The sequence below is a fragment of the Calypte anna genome, chromosome 14 (genome assembly GCF_003957555.1).
Source record: "Calypte anna isolate BGI_N300 chromosome 14, bCalAnn1_v1.p, whole genome shotgun sequence".
Taxonomy (NCBI): domain Eukaryota; kingdom Metazoa; phylum Chordata; class Aves; order Apodiformes; family Trochilidae; genus Calypte; species Calypte anna.
Window position 1 is genome coordinate 2,428,438 of NC_044260.1, and position 9,741 is coordinate 2,438,178.

At 51.8% G+C, this 9,741-nt stretch overlaps 1 protein-coding gene across 2 annotated transcripts in view; it reads left to right on the top strand.

Annotated features, from left to right (window-relative positions):
* TRAF7 (TNF receptor associated factor 7) overlaps positions 1-8,442 on the top strand; it is a 31,744-nt gene extending 23,302 nt beyond the window's left edge. For both annotated transcript variants that reach the window (XM_030459830.1, XM_030459832.1), the window contains exons 11-21: positions 357-430; positions 926-974; positions 1,454-1,581; positions 4,415-4,497; positions 4,740-4,779; positions 5,157-5,273; positions 5,959-6,081; positions 6,851-6,970; positions 7,184-7,315; positions 7,432-7,551; positions 7,764-8,442. In XM_030459830.1, coding sequence (XP_030315690.1) covers positions 357-430; positions 926-974; positions 1,454-1,581; positions 4,415-4,497; positions 4,740-4,779; positions 5,157-5,273; positions 5,959-6,081; positions 6,851-6,970; positions 7,184-7,315; positions 7,432-7,551; positions 7,764-7,778 — 1,001 coding nt within the window. In that variant the 3' untranslated portion in view covers positions 7,779-8,442. The remainder of the gene's footprint in view (positions 1-356; positions 431-925; positions 975-1,453; positions 1,582-4,414; positions 4,498-4,739; positions 4,780-5,156; positions 5,274-5,958; positions 6,082-6,850; positions 6,971-7,183; positions 7,316-7,431; positions 7,552-7,763) is intronic.
* Positions 8,443-9,741: the final 1,299 nt, after the last annotated feature.

A 9,741-nucleotide genomic window follows, 5' to 3' on the forward strand; every position in this document is an offset into this window, starting at 1 on the left:
GCTACCACCTTTCTCCTCTGACTTACTCCTGTGCAGTCCATGAGCACAGGCACCCATAAAAATGAGTGAGTTGAATAGCCAACACTGCAATCATGCTGGAGGGAGCATGGTTCCTGGACACCTTTGCTCTGCCCTGTCTTACCTCTGAAATTTGTTGGGCCTTGAGGATTGAAGTAGCAGACTTCAGAATTTGCCTTTCAGTAGCAGACACCCTCTCACTGTTCCTTGCTGATAACAGCAGTGGCTTATCCTCCCTCCTTGTTCAGAGGCTGGGTGACAGCAGGTGTCCTCTGCCTGTTCCCCTGGCTGCCATTCGTGACCCTGCAGTGACTTCAGGGCTTGTCCATCTCTTGTAGATGTGCTGGATGAGAACCAGAGCAAGCTGGGCGAGGACCTGATGGAGTTCCGCAGGGATGCATCCATGCTGAACGTGAGGAGGGGCTGGGCCCTGGGGCTGAGCAGGGATTCATGCTCTTAGCTGCCTTTCTGCTTGCTGGGCTTCTCCTCTGATGGGGAAATCCTCTGGCTTCCCTCCTGCTTGCTGTGCAAGCAAGGTGGGCTTCAAGAGCCCAGCTGAGCAAGGTGTCCCCACAAGCAGATTTATTCTTTTTAGCAGCCTGGAGAGGGGCAGAGCAAGGAGAATGTGTTCTGAGGGGTATTTCTGTGCCTGCCTGAGCACTGGAGAGTTTAGCACAGGTCTGAGATGGTGTCAGAGCTTGTGGTGGTCCCTGGGGGTAGGTGGTGGAGGGATGGAAGCATGGAGGACCAGAGCAGGAGACCTCTGCTCAGAGGATGAGTCAGGATGGGCCTTAATAGTGAGTCCAGACTGCCCAGGAGCAGTTTCTGCAGTGGAGGGGAACAGTCTTAAGGCCACGGGGATGGGCTGGGCAGCTCTGCAGCTCAGGCAGCTTGTTCTGTTTTTCAGGATGAACTCTCCCACATTAATGCTCGGCTCAACATGGGCATCCTTGGATGTGAGTATGCACCTGGTTTCTGGTTTTCTTTTTGGTTTTTTTTTTCCCCTCAGTCTGGTTTTGTGGTGATGGCCCAGTGAGCCCTTTCAGATAAGGTCACAGGTCTGCCAAGGAACACATTTCTCTGGGCACAGCACTGGTTTGATCACAGGATTACTGCTGCTGTGGGAAGAACATACTGGTGGGAGAGGTTTCCAGAAGCAGTGGCAGGAAGGGAACTCAGTGCTACTGGGAGGCACCTCTGCATCTCTGGCCTCCCTAGCTCCAGTCAGGCACTGGGTGAGGGAGATGAGTCCTGGGGTTCAGAGCAGTCCCTGAGCTGTAGGGGTGGGACATAGCCCCCTCCAGCCATGTGAAGGGTGTCTCAGTTCCAGGAGCAACATGAGGTGCAAGTGCAGGGAGCTCCACCTCCTCCAGACTCCCCGTGACACAGTGCAGCACCATTCTCCTACCTCTCACCTTCCCTCTTGTTTCTGTAGCCTATGATCCTCAGCAGATCTTCAAGTGCAAGGGAACCTTCGTGGGGCACCAGGGCCCTGTCTGGTGTCTGTGTGTTTACTCCATAGGAGACCTGCTCTTCAGTGGCTCTTCAGACAAAACCATTAAGGTGAGAGTTTGCCTCTTCCTTTGCGTCTTTTGCATTTGTCAGCTGCTTCAGGTGGGGCAGAAACTGAGTTGCAGTTTGGGGAGGTAGAGGCAGTGTCACTTCCCAAAGAGTCTTAAATGCTTTGCAGTTAGGCACAATTCTCTGCAAGGAACTTTTACCTGACAGTGAAGTTGAGAGACAAATGTTTTTTGCAAAGCCCTGATTAGAATCACATTCCTGCTGCTGCTGGGTTTGCTTCATGTGGTGTTTGAGGCATTCAGCACTAATGTGGATTCTCTTTTTATTTTCCCTTGTTACAGAAAGCCATCTTAGAACAAAAACAGTTTTGAATATCCATTTTTCCCTGATCAGATGTGTCCTTTTTCCATTTTATGGCATGTTTGTTTTTCTTTGTCTTGTTTTCAGTAACTCAGGCTGACAGCAGCTCCCAAAGTCACCGTGGTGGCTGCTGGCTGGGCTGGGGAGCCACACTGGCTGCCACCACCCAGCCTGACAGGAGCAGAGCTCTGGTTTGGGTTCTCTGAGTGATAGCAAAAGCCACATGGGAAAAAAATAGACATTGCTGTACTTTATTGAAGGAAATCAGGTTTCTCTGTGAAGGATAACAAAAAGTCCTTCTACAGATACATCAGCAGCAAAAGAAGGGGCAAGGAAAACATCCATTCTTTACTGGACACGGGTGGGAATATAGTTGTCAAAGATGAAGAAAAAGCTGAGGTATTTAACACCTTCTTTACCTCAGTTTTCAACAGAAAGACAGGTTACCCTGAGGACAGATGGCTTCTGGAGCTCATAGAAAGTGACATGAATATAAACAGCCCCCCTGTAATCCTGAAAGACACAGTCAGTGACCTACTGAGATGCTTGGATCCCCACAAGTCTATAGGACCAGATGGGATCCACCCAAGGGTAATGAGGGAGATGGCAGAAGAGCTTGCCAAGCCTCTCTCTATCATCTACCAACAGTCCTGGCTCACTGGGGACATCCCAGATGATTGGAAGTTGGCGAATGTCACGCCAATCCATAAAAAGGGCTGGAAAGGGGACACAGGAAACTACAGGCCCGTCAGCCTGACCTCAGTGCCTGGCAGGGTTATGGAACAGATCATCCTCAGTGCAATCACACAGCACCTGCAGGATGGGCAAGGGATCAGACCCAGCCAGCACGGGTTTAGGAAGGGCAGGTCCTGTCTGACCAACCTGATCTCCTTTTATGATCAGGTGACACGACTGGTGGATGAGGGGAAGGCTGTGGATGTGGTCTACCTGGACTTCAGCAAGGCCTTTGACACCGTCTCCCACAGCATCCTCCTGAAAAAACTATCAGGCCGCCGCTTGGACAGGAGCACCCTGTGCTGGGTTAGGAACTGGCTGGAGGGCCGGGCCCAGAGAGTGGTGCTGAATGGGGCTGCATCCAGTTGGCAGCCGGTCACTAGTGGTGTCCCCCAGGGATCAGTGTTGGGCCCAGTTCTGTTCAATATCTTCATTGATGATTTAGATGAGGGGATTGAGTCCATCATCAGCAAATTCGCAGACGGCACTAAGCTGGGGGGAAGTGTGGATCAGCTGGAAGGCAGGAGGGCTCTGCAGAGGGACCTGGACAGACTGGAGAGCTGGGCTGATTCCAATGGGATGAGGTTCAACACGGCCAAGTGCCGGGTCCTGCACTTTGGCCACAACAACCCCATGGGGAGCTCCAGGCTGGGGACAGAGGGGCTGGAGAGCAGCCAGGCAGTAAGGGACCTGGGAGTCTGGATTGACAGGAAGCTGAACAGGAGCCAGCAGTGTGCCCAGGTGGCCAAGAAGGTCAATGGCATCCTGGGCTGGCTCAGGAACAGCGTGGCCAGCAGGTCCAAGGAAGGGATTCTGCCCCTGTGCTCAGCCCTGGTGAAGCCACAGCTTGCATCCTGTGTCCAGTTCTGGGCCCCCCAGTTCAGAAAGGATATCGAGGTCCTGGAGCAGGTCCAAAGGAGGGCAACCAGGCTGGTGAAGGGACTCGAGCACAGACCCTATGAGGAGAGGCTGAGAGAGCTGGGGGTGTTCAGCCTAAAGAAGAGGCGGCTCAGGGGAGACCTCATCACTCTCTACAACTCCCTGAAAGGAGGTTGTAACCAGGTGGGGGTTGGGCTCTTTTGCCAGACGACTTTCAACAAGACAAGAGGGCATGGTCTTAAGTTGTGCCAGGGGAGGTTTAGGTTAGATATTAGAAAGAATTTCTTTCTGGAGAGGGTGATCAGGCATTGGAATGGGCTGCCCAGGGAAGGGGTGGATTCTCCGTGTCTGGAGATATTTCCAAAGAGCCTGGATGTGGCACTGAGTGCCATGGGCTGGGAACTGCAGCGGGAGTGGATCAAGGGTTGGACTCGATGATCTCTGAGGTCCCTTCCAACCCAGCCAATTCTATGATTCTATGATTCTCCCCTGAACTGGCTGCCCTGGGCATTAATTCCCATGTTCCCTCCCTTGAGAGAGCAACGTGTCCTCAGTGGGGACACTGCAGTGGCAAGGGAGGTTGTGCAGTGCCACCAGAGCCCTAAAGCAGGAGCCTGAGAGCTGCTCCTCTGGCTCAGCATGGTGTTTGGCCTGGGCCAAACAAGGCTGAGTTGGGGAGGGCTGATTTGTGCTGCCTCATCAACTTCAACCCAAGCCTTTGCAGTGAATTTCCTTTCCTAGACAAGCTGATCTCTGCCTGGGGGCCTGGAAGGCAGGTGCCCAGGTGACAGCCTGCTTCCTCTGTTGATGCTTTTGTGGCTTTGCTGACATCCTGCCCAGGTCCCCAGCTGCTCTGTCTGCTTGTGACCCCCTGTGTGACTCTGATTGTTTTTCCTGTTAGGTGTGGGATACCTGTACCACATACAAGTGCCAAAAGACCTTGGAGGGTCACGATGGAATCGTGCTGGCTCTCTGCATCCAGGGGTGAGTGGGGAGGGACACCTGCCGCTGCAGGAGACAGGGGAGAGCACTGGGGCTCTTGAGCATGCCTTTAACAGCTCCCATCCTCAGTCCTGCACGTGCCAAGGTGGCTCAGGAGAGGCACATCTTGCCTCTTTGCTCTTTAAAAATTGACCTCTTTGGCCTCCATGCCTGGGAACAAGCTGCAGCCTGGCACTTGTTGCTCTTCCTCACTGACCTCCTTTTGTTTTCTGGTGACATTACAGGAACAAGCTATACAGTGGCTCTGCTGACTGCACCATTATTGTGAGTACCTAGGACTCCTGCTCCACTTCACAGTCGGGATGGGAGATCTCCTGGCCAGCCCCAGGCTGCTCTAGAGCAGGGACTTGGATCCTTTTTTTTCTATAAGGCTTTACAAGACTGATCACCCCCGTGTGCTTTGCCCACTGCTTCCAGCCAGGCTACTCATGGGTGGGAGTTGGGTGTTTCCTGCAGGCTGGGTTCCCCACTCTGCTCTGCCATGGGGAGCCGGAGGCTGGGGCAGTCCCCATCAGGCCAGGACAGTGTGCAGGAGCCCTGTCCTGTCCTGCCTCCTGCCCCCAGGAGGCAAAGAAGAAGGGCTACAGCAGAAGGAGCCTTCCCCTGCCCCTGTCCCTGATGGGTGTTCTTCTCTTCTGCAGGTGTGGGACATTCAGAACTTGCAGAAGGTGAACACGATCCGAGCACACGACAATCCTGTCTGCACTTTGGTCTCCTCACACAACATGCTGTTCAGTGGCTCCCTCAAAGCCATCAAGGTAGAGCTCTGGGGTGGCTCCTCTTGATCTCTTGGGGACTGATGGTACAACCTGTCAGGCAGCAGTGTCCAAACAGGAAGAAAGTGGTATTTTGGTCTGTAGGTGACCTTGTTACTGTGCTGTCTGAGCCACACAGGGAAGCACAGCTGCACAGAACAGCCAGCACTGCAGAGGCTTAGCCCACACTCTGTGCTGAAGTCAAACGTGTTCTGGGACCTGGCTGAAAAAACACTTTTTGCTTCTAACTCTGTAAGCCTGAGGCTGCAGGTGGAGTATCCTGGCAGTTCCCAAGTCTATGTGTCCTTGGGCCCCCAAAGGACCTATTCAGACCTTTGGGAATTGGGTGCAGAATTGGCTGGGGATTCAGGCTGCCTGTTTTGAAACCCTCTCCAAGGGATCCTGAATCTGCATTCTTTACCTAAAGCATGCAGAAATCAGGCAACAGCTTTGCAAGATGCCTTTTAAAGCCTTGGCTGATTTCCCTTGGTTGTGCTTCCAGCCCCTGGTGAGACAGCTTATGGGACAGTCCATCTGTAAGAGGCCAGATGCTCTTTTCTTTATCTGGGGCCTGGAGTGGGAGTGTTGGGGCTGGAGGAGCAGTGAGACAGCACTAAGAGGAAGGAGCTGGCCCGTTGTGCCCCATCCCCCTGAGTGCCTCCTCCCTGTCTCTTGGTGCTTTCTGCAGGTCTGGGATATTGTAGGTACCGAGCTCAAACTGAAGAAGGAGCTGACAGGTCTGAATCACTGGGTTCGAGCACTGGTGGCTTCTCAAAACTATCTCTACAGTGGATCATACCAGACCATCAAGGTGGGACCCTGAAACTCGTGGCAAGTATAAGCCATCCGTGCCTCTGTGTCCCTGCTCTGCAGCAGGGGCTGGAGGAGCAGGACACAGCTGCTAGGCTGTGAGAGTGATGCTAACACGTCAGATTTACCTTTTCTGGTTGTATCTGTGCAGGCACAAAGGCTGGGGCTGGGCTGAGGCTGTGCTCAGGATGGTCCTTGGGAGCCCAGCTCTTGGGGGACTCACTCAGATAAACCACAGCCTGGCCCCTGGCGCTGCCTCCTTGGTGTTATCTGTGCTGACAGTCCTGCTGATAAGAGGAGAAGGTCACTGTCTGGCAGCAGAGTTTCCATAAATCTGTGTGTGGTTTCCAGAGTGCCCTTGTGTGTGTTGGATCAGGCTGTGATGGATAGTTCACCTCTCAGCGAGTGGGCGACACAAGGGAATTGGAAGTTGTCCTCTTCAGTGTTAATAAATCCCTGTTAATTTGTCTTCATCAGTTTTTAGTGCTATCGAGGCCCAGGGTTTGTGTGCAGAGTCACACAAGGTGTGAGTGTCTCCACAACTTTTTCAGCCTGGATGTTCAAAGCTGGGTGGCTAAATAAGACAGCAGGACTTTGTTCATCAGCGCTGACCATTCCCAGACAGACAGATTTGTCTTTAAAGCTGTCACGTGGGCACACATGGAGCCAGGCTGACTGCAGACACAGCTGGAGAACTTCAAGGGAGCTCCTTCCTGCTCAGGGGTCCCTGTGTGGGTCTCACCTTGCCTTTCCTTTGGAATCTCTTTCAGATCTGGGACATCCGCAACTTGGAGTGTGTCCACGTGCTGCAGACGTCAGGAGGCAGCGTCTACTCCATCGCTGTGACAAACCACCACATAGTGTGTGGCACCTATGAGAACCTCATCCATGTAAGGACTGCAGGGTTTGACACTCAGGATGGCTTGGGGAGAGGGGCAAAGAGATGGGAATCTGGCTCTGCTGGTCCCCTCCATGGCACACCCAGAGCGTGGGTGCAGAACACCCACCCTGGAGGGGGTGCGTAGAGGTGGACGCACCCCTCAGAGGAGAAGTTGGTGGCCTGCAGCCCAAAGCAGTCTCCGAGCCCTGCTCTCCTCCCACAGGTCTGGGATATAGAGACAAAGGAACAGGTCAGGACACTGACTGGGCACGTGGGTACAGTCTATGCCCTTGCTGTCATCTCCACACCGGATCAAACCAAAGTCTTCAGTGCATCCTATGACCGCTCGCTCAGGGTATGTGTCCAGGGCTGTGCTGCTGGTAAAACACAGGCAGCTTTGAGGGAAAGGGAGGATATGGGAGATCCTCATCCCTCCAACTGGCCTGGCTCACAGCTCCTGTGTGTCCCTAGGTGTGGAGCATGGACAACATGATCTGCACACAGACACTGCTGCGGCACCAGGGCAGCGTCACTGCCCTCGCCGTCTCCAGGGGCCGCCTCTTCTCCGGTGCTGTGGACAGCACTGTAAAGGTTGGTTTGGTTTGGTTTCCTCAGGCTCTCCTTGATGGTCCTCCCTTCTAAGAACTGGGGCATTAAATGAGTTAGAAGCCATCTGCAATCAGACAAGGGGATGGTTCTCAATAAGTGAGAGATTTAACTCGTGACAGGGGGTGCTCCACAAGAGGATGAAGAGCTGCTCAGAAGAGTCATTACCATGGGTTCCTCTTGTCTCTTCTCCACAGGTCTGGACGTGCTAGCAAGAGCTCCACACTAGTCCTGCACTGAAAGACCAAAAACTTCCCCTCCGTTGGCCTGCTGGGTGACCACCACCACCATGGAATAACTGCTGCAGCTCCTCTCCGCACCGACCACTGCCCACGGACACTCCAGATGTTCCCTCAGACCTGCTGAGTATGATCAGAAATGCAGTGGAAGCTGTTCCAGGTGCCTTCCACACTGCAGGCTGCCCACCTCCCCCCAGCCAGGGAGACCCCCAGGGAGAGGGCTGGGCCCCCAGCCCTGGGCAGCCCCACAGGGCACCCAGCAATGGGACTGAGGGGGTTCAGCTCATCAGCTGGCCAGGGTTGCAAGGGCCAGTCCTATGGAAATGGTAGAGCTGAGCTTTAGGCCCTGCCCCAGGTTGGGCCCCCAACCCCTTTCTGTCTCTAGTATTTAATTTTACTGCCAAGATGTCAGGCTGATCCAGCTGGGAAGAGGTGTTTTCCTGAGCAGCCAGGTACGATTTTTATGCCACAGCTAGTTCTCAAATCAAGTAACACACTCCCATCATTCACCACCCTGTAATAATGGTTTCCACATTAAAAGAGAAAAAGCCTCTGTTGCATTTTTACTCACATTTTCTACTGTTTTTAAAATTGTAATATAGATTTGATTATTTCTTCATTGACAATAAAAGCGGAAAGAGTTGTTTCTGCTCGGCGTGAGTTATTGCAGGCTCTGGGTGATCAGCACAGGTCCTGGGGCAGCTCCTGCACCCAGCCACCCACCCACGGCCACAGCACCCACTGTGAAAAACAGACTGGGCAAGGCAGAGGCACCCAAGGGTGGCCTTGAGCCCTGCAGAGTGACCAGGGGGAGAGGTGACCACACCACGAGGTTGTCCTGTCCACCTGCTGCGCGGCAGGACACAGCTGGTGGCTTTGGGACACAAACAGTGGTGGCAGCCCAGCAGGGGTTTTATTGTTTTATTTTTTTTTTTTTCTCTTTAAATATTTGTTGCCAGACTTTTGTATAGGAGCAAACTTCTTCACAGCACCACGAGCCATCTACTATTCAGAATAGGAGGAATAAGACGAGTAGAGGTGAAACCTAAGCACAGAAGGAGAAGCACCAGGATGCATAGCTTGACAGATGGGATACAATACAGAGTCCATAACTTAATCATAAAAAATATATATATGTATATATCCATCATGTAGAATTTTATGGATTTTTTTTTTAAGATACATATCTTTTTCTTTTTAACAGATATTTTCAGGCGGGTGATTTTTTTGTTATTTTTAGAGTCTTTTTTTTATGTTTTTTTTTTAATATTTTTTGGTTTTTTTGGTTTTTTAAGAAATTTCAAAGTTGTGCCAAACACAATCTGGATCAGAGACCACGATGGGTGAGACAGGGGGAGAGGGAAGGAGAGAGGGAGAGAGAGAGACCACTCTGTAAGTCTCCAGAAAAGAAACAACAACGCTTTGTTTGGAAACCACAAGCAAAAAGAAAAACAAAAAACCAAACAAACAAAAAAATAATTATGCATTCATCAAGACTCAAGCGACTGAACCAGACTCCAACTCCAGTTTATACATGAATATACAGCAGTGTGTCCAGCAGGACACGTGTGCACACACACCCACACCCACACACACCAAACACAGCGAGGAAAAAAAAAAAACCAAAACAAAACAACCCCAAAGTTACAAACCCAAGAAAAATGAACAAAACCCAAACCTGAAGACGCTCCAAAAGAAATGAAACACCTCCAGGATCAGAATTTACAAAAAAATAAACAACCAGAAAACAAAACACCTCCATAAAACAAGGCACATCCTTTGAGTTCTTAAAGGTGTAAAAAAAGAAAAAAAAGACAGACGTGACACTGAATCCCAACAGAAATCCCGAACAGAACTGCTCGCACGTACCTTCCACCCAGAGAAAAGGTAAATATTGTGCTACTCTTAGAATGAGTTTGCCACAAGACACACAGCT